At 44.8% G+C, this 12,500-nt stretch overlaps 2 protein-coding genes across 2 annotated transcripts in view; one reads left to right on the top strand and one right to left on the bottom strand.

The window, feature by feature from the left end:
- Positions 1-6,236, top strand: part of hspa14 (heat shock protein 14) — a 7,860-nt gene extending 1,624 nt beyond the window's left edge. Inside the window, exons 2-14 of the mRNA XM_074625005.1 lie at positions 1,487-1,567; positions 1,771-1,853; positions 1,944-1,992; positions 2,207-2,312; positions 2,430-2,520; positions 2,613-2,717; positions 2,811-2,972; positions 3,561-3,716; positions 4,121-4,223; positions 4,394-4,609; positions 4,754-4,918; positions 5,902-5,969; positions 6,054-6,236. Coding sequence (XP_074481106.1) covers positions 1,487-1,567; positions 1,771-1,853; positions 1,944-1,992; positions 2,207-2,312; positions 2,430-2,520; positions 2,613-2,717; positions 2,811-2,972; positions 3,561-3,716; positions 4,121-4,223; positions 4,394-4,609; positions 4,754-4,918; positions 5,902-5,969; positions 6,054-6,132 — 1,464 coding nt within the window. The 3' untranslated portion in view covers positions 6,133-6,236. The remainder of the gene's footprint in view (positions 1-1,486; positions 1,568-1,770; positions 1,854-1,943; positions 1,993-2,206; positions 2,313-2,429; positions 2,521-2,612; positions 2,718-2,810; positions 2,973-3,560; positions 3,717-4,120; positions 4,224-4,393; positions 4,610-4,753; positions 4,919-5,901; positions 5,970-6,053) is intronic.
- Positions 6,237-7,146: 910 nt separating this feature from the next.
- Positions 7,147-10,238, bottom strand: prl2 (prolactin 2). The gene is made up of 5 exons (XM_074625008.1): positions 10,127-10,238; positions 9,735-9,922; positions 9,155-9,262; positions 8,758-8,937; positions 7,147-7,403 (listed from the first exon to the last, which is right to left on the bottom strand). The coding sequence occupies exons 1-5, from the start codon at positions 10,146-10,148 to the stop codon at positions 7,209-7,211; spliced, it is 693 nt and encodes a 230-aa protein (XP_074481109.1). The 5' UTR covers positions 10,149-10,238; the 3' UTR covers positions 7,147-7,208.
- Between the last annotated feature and the right edge of the window lie 2,262 nt (positions 10,239-12,500).

Raw genomic sequence — 12,500 nt, 5'->3', positions numbered from 1 at the left:
GGGGTCTTTAGGGGGTACAGGATGTCTTTAGGGGTCTTTAGGGGGAGATAGCAGGTCAACAGTAGATGTCTTTAGGGGTCTTTAGGAGGTACAGGATGTCTTTAGGGGTCTTTAGGGGGTACAGGATGTCTTTAGGGGTCTTTAGGGGGAGATAGCAGGTCAACAGTAGATGTCTTTAGGGGTCTTTAAGGGGAGATAGCAGGTCAACAGTAGATGTCTTTAGGGGGTACAGGATGTCTTTAGGGGTCTTTAAGGGGAGATGGCAGGTCAACAGTAGATGTCTTTAGGGGTCTTTAGGGGGTACAGGATGTCTTTAGGGGTCTTTAGGGGGTACAGGATGTCTTTAGGGGTCTTTAGGGGGTACAGGATGTCTTTAGGGGTCTTTAGGGGGTACAGGATGTCTTTTTTGGGGAGATAGCAGGTCAACAGTAGATGTCTTTAGGGGTCTTTAGGGGGTACAGGATGTCTTTAGGGGGTACAGGCAAGGCAGCTTTATTTGTATACCAATTTAAAGATTAGAAAATAAAAACAAGATAAAAATAAAAGCTAGGATAGAAGCTAAAATTGAATCTAACACAAGAGTAAAAGCTCTAGAGCAGTATATAAGATCATTATCTGGTTTAATAAAAGGCAGCAGCACACAGGAACGTTTTAGGCTTTGGTTTAAAAGAGCTCAGAGTTGGAGGTCCTGCAGGTTTCTGGGAGCTTCTTCCAGATATTTGGTGCATAAAAACGTATTCTTACCAGAGGTCTGTACTACGAAGCAGGATTTGCAGTTATCGAGGTGACTTCAGGGTTAACTCTGGGTTTTCCGTACTACGAAGCTGGTTCACTTCTTACCGGGGTAGATCTCCATGGTAACTGATGCTGAACGGCTGACCTGCTCCGGAGCAGGTTATGTTCCAGATCAGAGATCAACTCCTATGAAAGCACCTATGTGATTGGTTATAAACTGCAAACACCTCCTCGTTCATGTGAACGCGCTCCTAACCGGACAGAGAAACTCTGGGTTGACTTACTGAGTTGATAACCAGCTTCTTAGTACAGTTTAGCGAGATCTCGTTTGTTAGGTTAAGTGAAGCCAGATAACTAAAGATACCCTGGGTATGTTGAACTCGCTTCGTAGTACAGGCCTCTGATCCAGATGACCTGGGAGGTCTGGATGGTTCAGAACATAGAAGAAGATCAGAAATGTATTTTGGCCCTAAACCATTTAGTGCTTTGTAAACCAGCAGGAGTATTTTGAAATCAGGGGTCTTTAGGGGGGCACAGGGGGTCTAGGGGATGGATTCATTAGGTTTTCTAGTTTCATATGAGGCCAGAACCTTCACTCTAGCTTTAAAACTGAGCCCGCTACAACCTCTGAAAGACAGAATAGCGTCCGGGTCCACCGGCGGAACGAAAAATGGTTCCGATAAATCTTTTGCAACTGAAATGATATCATTGCCCGGACATATATATATGTGTGTGTGTGTGTTTTTCTTAGGATGGGCGGGCTGATGTGGTGGCTAATGATGCAGGAGACAGAGTGACTCCAGCTGTGGTGTCCTACAGAGACACTGAGCAGGTAAAACATACAGTATACTTCACTTCACATCAGACTCAGTTATCAGACCTTTCATAGTTAGGTAAAGGTTAAAGCTAATTATTATTCCATTATTGACAGCTGAAGTATGTGATGCAGCTGTAAAGCCTCTGTAGCTCCCTCATTCTGCCTTGTAGCTGTTTATTATTATTAATGCTTGATTTTTTTTTTTTTATCTTCTGCAGATTGTAGGTATTGCAGCAAAGCAAGGACGGGTCCGCAACGCCGCCAACACAGTTGTTAAAGTGAAACAAGTGCTGGGGAGAAGGTACTTAAATACTCTCTTGTTTGCAAATCTCAAATGATGTTCAGAGTGACTAATAGATTTTTCTCTTCTCCCATATCTCTCAATGGGCAGCTTCGATGATCCAGAGACACAAGCTCACAAAACAGAGACCAAGTGTCAGGTGAGTTTGTTAACACATCCAATCTGTGTTGTTTTTTTACCCCAACATGTCTGAAATGATTGCTTTACAACATAGACAACATTCATTTCTCTGATGCTGTTCATCTTGATTAACTTGACATCTTCAGTCAGAAGTGTGCCGGTTGGTTTGTTAGTTTTAGTTTATAAAGCACAGCGACTGACTGTCCTGGTAAAGCAGTGATTGGTGTGTTCAGGTGGTCAACAGAGGGGACAAGCCTTCTTATGAGATTACAGTGGGAGATCACCCAGAGTATGTTGCTCCACATGATGTCGCAAAACTCATCTTCCAAAAAATGAAAGGTAGTTTGTGACACACACACACACACACACACACACACACACACACACACACACACACACACACATACATGCTTTGTAGATAAACAGTAAGTTGATCAATCATTTCCATTTTCACAGAAACGGCTCAGTCCGCTCTGGACTCCGATGTCACCGACGCCGTCATCACCGTGCCTTTTGAGTTTGCACATGCTCAGAAGCGTGCTCTGAGGTTAGGCCACGTTATGATCTACTACTGTTGTGTTTTGTTGTGAGACAGTGAAACCTTTTAACAAAGTCTACTGCTGTGTTTGCTTTGTGCAGGGAGGCAGCGGAAGCTGCAGGCTTTAATGTACTGAGGCTGATCCACGAGCCCGCTGCTGCTCTGTTAGCCTACAACATCGGACAGGACTGTCCTTCTGGGAAGAGGTACGCAGCTGCAGCTTGTGTTCCTGGTACATGTTAAAGTTAACCTGTTTATTGCTTAATGGACTCATGACATCAAAATGTCTGTGTTGGCAGCCACGTTCTAGTGTATAAGCTGGGCGGGACGTCCCTGAGTGTGACAGTGCTGCAGGTCAACGGAGGAATTATCCGGGTTCTCGACACCCACACCGACCACAGCATCGGAGGAGAGAGCTTCACCCAGGCTTTGGCCCAGCACCTCGCCGCCGAATTCAAACGGTAGCTACCGCGTTTCCTGCTGCTCCCTGAAGCTCTCCTCACACTCAGTAACTTCATGTTGTTACACACTTCTATTGAAGGTCACATACAGCACTGAGCAGTAAACTTTATTGGGTTTTTTAAGTGGGGTTGTATGAGGAGGTACTTCTCCATAGTCAGTTTATTACCTACAGTAGATGGAGTTTGGAGAAACAGACAGGAGTACCAGCACGGGAGCAAAGTAATGTACTGCTGTGGACGGAGGCAGCAACAAAACTGATTTAGACACCTAAAAAAATCAGTTTAAGTGTACGCTATATTTAGAATATTTTCACCGCAGCCCTTTCTGAGGGGAACTATCCCTTTAATATACACTCAGTTGCCGGTTTATTAGGTACAGCTGGGTAAAAGTCCTGCAATAAATCCTCCCTTCATGAAGGTTCTAATGTTCAGAAACTGTTTTAGAGAGGTGTTGATTCAACTGTATGATCTAAAAGCTTGTTGTATCCTGACTGACAGATGCATTTGCAATAAATTCCATAGCTTGTTTATACTGTATTTGACTCCTGCCAGCCATCCTCATGTTATTTGTCTGCGTTTGTCGTGCAGCACCTATAAGCATGACGTGAGCAGTAATGTCCGGGCGATGATGAAGCTGATGAATGGAGCCGACATGGCCAAACACTCTCTGTCCACGCTGGGGTCGGCCAACTGCTTCGTTGACTCCCTGCACGACGGCATGGACTTTGAATGCAACATCTCGAGGTAACTATCAACACTTCACCATGCAGATGATAAAGAATGATGTTACCTACTGTACTACCCAAACAGCTAAGGATTTCAACTTTACTGTACTTAGGCGTTAGTGCACGTATAGAATCAGTAGATAATGTATGTCCATATGAGAAGCTTTGGCTTTTTCCACTCCCCATCATTTTTCATGATTTTTCCTCACCCCTAGCAGGCACCATGGACTGCTGCTGGATAGAGCAGAAACACACTTATGGATTTGTTTAGACATGTATTGTGATGTTTGCCTTTACGAGCAGATTTAGTGTAAGCATGTATTGTCTATATATTGTCATGCAGAAATATGTTTTTATGCTTATGAAATTTGTTGGATAAATAGTTGTTACCGACATGACAACCTCAGTGTGGTGTTTTCTCAGAGCTCGATTTGAGCTACTCTGCTCGTCACTCTTCAACAAGAGCATCCAGCCAATCAGACCCCTGCTGGAGAAGGCGGGACTCCCCACCAGCGACATTAACAAGGTACGGTCGGTGTGTGAGGGCAGCATTGATTTGAAATGACCCAAGTGCATGTATAGTTGTAATGATGTGGATGAGAGTGACCTTTATTTTGATAGTGAATGTGAGTTCAAGAAAATAAAAGCCTCGGACGAATCCGTAATAAAGACTTTCATGCGGTCTGTATATATCAGGTGGTTCTCTGCGGAGGCTCGGCCAGGATCCCTCGCCTCCAGCAGATGATCCGCGACATGTTTCCTGATGTGGAGCTTCTCAACTCAGCACCTCCCGATGAGGTCATCGCTGTGGGAGCAGCCCTGGAGGCCGGCTTACTGGTCGGCAAAGAAAGCCTCGCCCCGAACGAAGAGTCTGTCACAGTGGATGTTTCTGTCTCTGACATACTAGTGAAGGTATACTGCTCAATTTAAAAACACGTGTTATTTTCGCATGCACCTGAATGTAAATGTTTTAATTCGATAACTGTAACTCTATCCAACGACTTTAATACAATTCTAATGTTTCCTGTCTGGCCTGGTGGTGTGTGGGTGTTGCAGGAGGTGGACGAATCAGGAGCTGAGGTGTTCACCGTTCTCCTTCCGTCGGGCACGCCGCTCCCCGCCCGCAGACATCACGTCCTGAGCGGAGGGGGGGAACTATCCTCCCTCTGTCTGGAGATTTACCAGAGATGTGTCACAGAGGAGCCAGAAAAGCTAGCGAAGGTAACACCGGATCAAATGTTAACCCTTTGGCATCACCAGGGAGCTTTTGGCTTTCCAATTTTTCGATTACATCGATCAGCCGTAACATTAAAACCACTGACGGGTGAAGTGAATAACATTGATTATCTGGTTACAATGGCACCTGGCAGTGGGGGGGATATATTAGACAGCAAGTGAACAATTTGAACTTTGTGTTGGAAGCAGAAGAAATGGGCCAGATAGTGCTGGCTAGACGACCGGGTCAGAGCATCTCCAGAACTGCAGCTCTTGTGGGATGTTCCCGGTCTGCAGTGGTCAGGATCTACCAAGAGTGGTCCAAGGAAAGAAAACCAGTGAACCGGCGACAGGGTCAGACCTGAGGCTCATTGATGCACGTGGGGAGCGAAGGCTGGCCCGTGTTGTCCGATCCAATAGAAGAGCTACTGGAGCTCAAACTGCTGAAAGAGTTAATGCTGAAAGGTGTCAGAACACACAGTGAGGAGCAGTTTGTTGCGTGTGGGGCTGCGTAGCTGCAGACCGGTCAGGGCGCCCGTGCTGACCTGTGTCCACCGCCACAAGCGCCTACAATGGGGCATGTCGTGAGCATCAGAACTGGACCCCGGAGCGATGGAAGAATGTGGCCCGGTCTGATGAATCACGTTTTCTCTTACATCATGTGGATGGCAACGAGTTGGAGGTGTCGACTCGGCCTCCAAATTCTCCAGATCTCAATCCGATGGAGCATCTGTGGGATGTTCTGGACAAACAAGTCCGATCCACGGAGGCCCCACCTTGCAACTGATACAGGCCTTAAAGGATCTGCTACTGACCTTCAGAGGTCTAGTGGAGTCCAGGCCTCCACGGGTCAGTAGGGGGGGGGGGCTACTGAATATTAGTCAGGTGGTCATAATGTTACGGCTGATCGGTGTAGATCAGAGGGTGTATAAAAATACTGATTCATAATTTAAATTAACCCTGTATCTGCTTGTGTGTATGATGTATAGATTGTCTTGAAGAACCTGCAGCCCAAAGAGGAGAACCACGACATCGACGCCGTGGTGACCATGAAAAGGTATCCACCAGGATTCAGAGCACGAGGCACTTGATATCAGATTGATTGATTTTTGTACGTCATTAATCTTTCTCTATGTTGCAGGGACGGCTCCGTTCACGTGTCCTGTGTAGAGCAGAGCAGTGGAAGGCCAGAGGTCGTCACCATAGCAGCTGCATCCTGAAGCTGCTGGTTTGCAAATCCAAACCGCACGCCACCACACAATTTCAGTGCAATGTTCTGTTTGTTTAGTTTTTTTCTCACTCAATAAACATAATGAAACCCAAACTATATGCTCAGATGAATTAACCTTCAGGATTTCATTGCAAGCATAGAATGATGTGCTCATTTTCAGTTGAACTGTTCCTGTAGCTGCAGCTGAGGTGGTGGCAATATGCGAACACAGGCCCTGTTCACACCTGGTATTAACATGCTTCCTCAGTGATGCGATCACAAGTGGACAGCTCTTAGTACGTCTGTTCACACCTGGCATTAGAATGCGTCTCCACATGCGTCTTGTGATCCGATCTCACTTCCCCGCTCTATACGCAAATAAACACGTAGTAAACACACGGCTAATACAGCAGACATTGTGACGTAATATTACATGAATGTCAGTAGTGATATCCTACGTATTCCTGGATTCAGGTACATTTTATTAACATCACAATAAAAGGTTGTTGTACCGGCGGTCCCCGGGGACCTCCGTGCTGCTGACACCGCCGCCTTTGCCGGGTAACAGCGGGGAACAGAGCTTCAGAGAGCCAGGTAGGAGAGAGAGTGAGCGAGCGGTCGGGTGTCAGCTCCGTGCAGAACAGCGGAGCAAAAACACCGACACATCTCCGACAGTGTGATAATAATGCACTCTGTGTGCCGTCTGATAGTCTGTAGATATGTAGCCTATAGATGAGATATATTTTAATAAAATACATTATCTCTGTAGAAATGACAAATACGAGGATATCTTGAAATGTTTTATAATGATATTATATTTAAACATCACATAAACATGCATTACACTCATTCCATCCTGTCCATACTCAACTCACATTTGTCCACACGCTATAATATCAGGCATGAAGTGGGGGGTGGTGGGGTTGAGTAGAGTCTTTGGGTTCCAGCAGAGCTCCGGTCGTGATAGGAGTGAACATATCAGTTAACATCCGTGTAGTCTCTAACCGAAGCGTTTCCAGTCCCAACACGTTGATATCTTCAGAAGTTTAAACGCAGCCTCCATCGGTCGTCGTTTTTTCCGTCCTTTTAGCATCCGTGCTCCGGAACGATGCGACACTTGAGGATCTTCAGGTAGTTCTGGACCTTGTTGGTGTCTCGGCGGAAGCAGTAGAGGAGGTCGTAGTCTTTCATCAGGCGCCAATCGGCGCTGTCGGACGGCAACGACACCTCGGGAGAAGCCAGGCTGCTGACGGTGTTGCTTGTTATCCCCAAAACCTGCATCTGGAGAGGAGAGGAGAGGACACACGTACACACATTATAACAAACCCCAGTGTGTGTCTGAGCAGACAGAAATCTAATAATAGAAATAGATAGAATATAACATATATTTACGGAAGCCCTGAGAGGCAAATGAGAGAAAAAAATTCAAAGACTGGGAAAACTGCTGGAAGGAATGTGTTTCAGTGAATAAATTAATTTACTTTGCAAGTAATTCCAAGTACTTTCTTGCCAGTATGGAAGTGAAGTAGATCTTAAATTGCATTCGTAGTGATCTTAAAAAGGTCTTTTAAAGTTTTCGTAAATTTACGACTTTAATATACTACACTCACCGGCCACTTTATTAGGCACACCTGTTCAATTGCTTGTTTACACAAATAACTAATCAGCCAATCACATGGCAGCAACTCAATGCATTACGTCATCTAGACGTGGTGAAGACGACTTGCTGAAGTTCAAACCGAGCATCAGAATGGGGAAGAAAGGGGATTTAAGTGACTTTGAACGTGGCATGGTTGTTGGTGCCAGACGGGCTGGTCTGAGTATTAAACTGCTGATCTACTGGGATTTTCACGCACAACCATCTCCAGGGTTTACAGAGAATGGTCCCAACAAGAGAACAGATCCAGTGAGCGGGGGTTGTGTGGATGAAAATGCCTTGTTGATGTCAGAGGTCAGAGGAGAATGGGCAGAGTGGTTGGAGATGATAGAAAGGCAACAGTAACTCAAATAACCACTCGTTACAACCAAGGTATGCAGAATACCATCTCTGAACGCACAACACGTCCAACCTTGAAGCAGAAGACCACCCGGTACTAGCAAGGTGTACCTAATAAAGTGGCCGGTGAGTGTATATATATTATTAAAATAAAAAGATATAAAAAGTTTGTGTAGTCTGCCAAACATCCTCCTCCTCCTACAAAAATAGACAGCAAAGCACACTAATGCAATCAATGATGGACCCTACGTTAAGTTCATATAACATTTGAAGACGTGTTGGAAGCTGTTCTGAACATTTGACGTCATTAAAGTGTGTGATTCTCTGCACTAAGACAGAAATGCCCAAAGTGTGCCCTCTTCGTGTCTTGCTAGATCGTGGCTGAATGTTTTGCGCTGAATCAGAACAAAAGGTCACCCGAGGGTGAACGGTGCAGTTTGGATCTGTTGTGTGACATTAAGTCTTTGTCATCTGTGTCACTAAGATTACACAACCTGAGACGACATCCCTGGAAGCCACAGTACATTACACAGCACCTCCGAGCATCTACTATACATACTGCCACGTATGTCTACACTTAAAGCTAGTACTTTAACTGCTCATCTAAACATCTTTATAGTTTGGCAGGACATACTGTACCTTCTCTGCCACTTTCTCTACACCTTTGCGTAGCTCGTGCACCATGTCGCTCATCTCCAGAGCTTTGTTGGAGCTGAAGTTGTTGAAGTCGTGGTGGTGAGCCATGCTCTGGTGGAAGTGCCACAGAGGATCCCTCCACGCCACCAGGAGCTTCAGGATCACCTCGGTCAGCTCCTCTCTCTGCGGCGACACCAGGACAGGTGGACCCGTTAATACACTTCAAACTCAAGCCTTCCTTTCAGTCATGACAGTGTATCAAGGACAGTATTTGCATAACATAAGTAAAGGGAAATCAACATAAAAAAGCGTGTTGTGTGAGGGATTAAGGGAAGGGCAAATATGATGCGGACAGTGCATGCCGACGACAGGGTGATATCTTTTTATAAAGGTTAATTACCGTCATTCTCTGAGCGTTCTCCTTGCCATTTGGGGTGAGGATGGTGGAGGTGTGACAGTTGCGACTGACCCGGCCGATTTGATTCTTACTGGGCAGGAAGTACTGCTCCTGGCAGGACGAACATGAACGCAAGAATGAAAATGTCAGAGGTCAGGTGTCCTCTAAATGTCAACTGTGAATGAAATAGTAGAATGGCCTGCAGTTGCAAGTAATCACAAATGACAATTGAAGTATATCCGTGTGTGTGTGTGCACTCAGTTGCCAGTTTTTTATCAATTATTATAAATTTTGTATCAATGAGAGTAGGCTGATTAATAGAATATCTGTCAGTATAACACAGTATAGTTGAACAGCAGCTAAAAACGACATCCTCAAATGATCACAGAGTTGAAGATTAAAACATTAGAACCTTTATATTATTATTATTATTATTGCAGGACTGTTGTATCAGACTGTCTAAAATGCAAAAGTTAAAACATACACATATCATCCATATTTATAGATATAAAACACATTTAGCAAACATAAATATCCCTTTACAAAAGCATCGTCAGACAGATTGCACGAGGAGGAGACTTACAAACTCGGAGTGAAGGTCATTGGAAATGCTGTGCGTCCTGGCCGAGTGTTGGATGACCCGGTCAAACAGGTTTGCCAGGGAGAGGAGGTGGCACCCCGCCTGGGCGTTGGTACAGATGGGTGCTGCACCCACGCTGGTCAGTCTGCTGCAGAACAACAGGCAGACCAACACCAACCACACAAAATACACTACAGGAGAAAAGAAAGAAGATGCTAAATAAAACAAAACATTCACTGAAAACACAGAACAAGTCTCTACCTGAATCATATTCTTAAGAATGAGATCACTTCCTCTGCTTTCTGAGAAAGTGTACGTGTGCTGTGGGCTCTTTTAAGGTGTTTTGAAATTAAATAAAGAGACAGAATCATGCATGAAGTTCCTGCAATAAGTACCTGATCTGATGTTTCCAGGCATCCTGCAGGGCGTGAAGCAGATGTTGCAGAAGCTTGTCTATTCAAAGATCCCCGCTGCTTCATATGAGGGTTCCTCACTGACCCATTTCCCTTTTACACTTTCATATCACAGAGAAAGAGAGAGGTGGGGGGGGGGGGTTGTGTGGGAGTATCATAATGAGGCAGTCTGCAGGAGCAGTGATATCATCAACCGAGGACGTCATTGGGTTGCCGATACGACACGTTTGACGTTGAAACTTTAAGGTTCCACTCAGCAGGCTTCTCCTCCAGTACCTCTCTTTAATGTCTGCTCGCCCTCCAGATACTCAAGCAAAAAGGTCATTTAAAGAGTGCTCCAGGCACTAACACAAAGAGTCAGAATCAGCTGATGAGGGAGCTTTAACAGGAGCTCACAATGACATCGTATAGGGCAGCAGTATGAATGAATGTCATGATGTTCTGAAAGCCGGTTGAATAACGTCAAGTAACCTGGATCAGTTCCTCTCAGTTGTACATAGTTGACTCATCGTTCAGATTGTCGGTCGGGCGTCATCAGAAACTAGAAAAGGTTATGATTCCTGAGGAAACGGAAATCCATTAGTGAGAGTAACTAGGCCAAGAATCTGAGCTAACTGTATTGTTATTTTTATAAAACGGTCACTGTATCATGGCAGTAGAGCAGCGCTGTGTCCTCCGGTGCTCCTAACGGCATCTGCAAGATTTCACAGACCGGAGGAAAACAAGCAGTCAGAGCTGATCTGAGGTCTGCTGTCCATCTGGGTCAATGAGAGGCAGCTGTCAATCACTCGTGAACTCCGATCAAACGGTCAAACTAGGCAGCGCTGATCAAATATAAATCAATATTCTGTTACTGTAATGCCTATTTCTCTCCTCAGATGTTTTCAGAATCATCTCGTAGTGCACGGTTTAGCTGTGACATGAGAACGTTTGTGAACCTGCAGCCATGTTGAGATCAAGTTGAGGAAATACAAAGCACTGCCCACCAGCCGGAAGACAGCCAATAGGAATGCTCTCTCTCTTTGAAATGACCTGTGATTGGTCAAAGTCTCCCGTCACAGGCTAGATGTTCTAAAGACTGAAAACAGAGCCATGAGGAGGAGCAGAAGTCTCTCAGAACACTTGAATTACAATATGCTGAAAGGTTATTATGGGATTTTAGCCCAATGATGCCAAAAACATTCTGCCTACTGCAGCTTTAACATGATATCAGCCCTCGAGTATACAAGAGAATTCATTCTTTTGTTTTTGAGTTACCAAAATCAATCAAAATGCATCCTGTAGGGAGCATGAATGTCTGTACCAACAACAACAACAACCCATCCAATAGTGGTCAAGGTGCTTCCCTCTGGACAAAGTGTTGACAGAGGTCTGCAGACCATCCCTAGAGCCTCACCTAACGACTAATTGACCCATTGCTTGTGATGATTCTCCAGTTGAGAATATTGCATGTTATTGTCTTAAATATGCATAAAAGAAGAATGTATTGAAATGTATTGGACTAGAGAGAAATATATGTGTCTGACCTCTCCACAGAACAAACAGCTGTCTGGGAAACCCAAACATACCACGACATCCGGCGTAATTCAAGGTTGTGCAAACTCTGACATCAAACACTGACAAACGAGTGAGCATCTCCCCACCGTCCACACACACACATCCACACACAAGGACAGGTCCGTCTCTCAAAAACTAGAAAGAAAACCTAGATATTATGTATAATGACATTTCTTCTTGGTATTACAAACACAAGGTGTGCAGATGTGTACTTCTTAAACCCTTTGCTCACACATTTATGTACTCTTTATGTACTCTTTAGGCTTTAACTGGACTTTATTATTGTTATCAAAATATTTAGTTGACAATAATGAGAATATATGTTATACATACCATAAAAGTAGTAAAAGATGTTTAAAATACTTTCTATTCAATAAGAGAAACCGAGCAGTGACGTGGGCGGCACATGCGTGTTTCACTCAATGAAAGTTTTCAGTGATGACTCAAGAGGCTGGAGCTCCACGTGACTCTGCTGCACGCTCACACACACACACACACACACAGGAACAGAGTGGGTTGTTGGGCAGATGGTCTCATGTTGTCATATTGAGACTGACCTTCAGGGTAACAGGGTGACTGTTACCGCCGCACATGCCCACCAGGCCAGCACCCTCGCAGGCTATGTCCTTTTTTACTCCATTTTTACAAGCACGAGAACTTCTCCCGTGACGACTGACCGGCGACTGAACCGACCACACTGAAATATAGTTTTTGTTCATTAAGTGTTTAGTTTCTTTTTCCCAAGAAACTACACAGCAAATTGATCCCCTTTAGTAGTGCAATCATCATGCAGTCATTT

Source organism: Sebastes fasciatus, chromosome 23 (assembly GCF_043250625.1).
Source record: "Sebastes fasciatus isolate fSebFas1 chromosome 23, fSebFas1.pri, whole genome shotgun sequence".
NCBI classification, from domain to species: domain Eukaryota; kingdom Metazoa; phylum Chordata; class Actinopteri; order Perciformes; family Sebastidae; genus Sebastes; species Sebastes fasciatus.
This window is presented reverse-complemented; position numbering and strand designations above follow the sequence as displayed.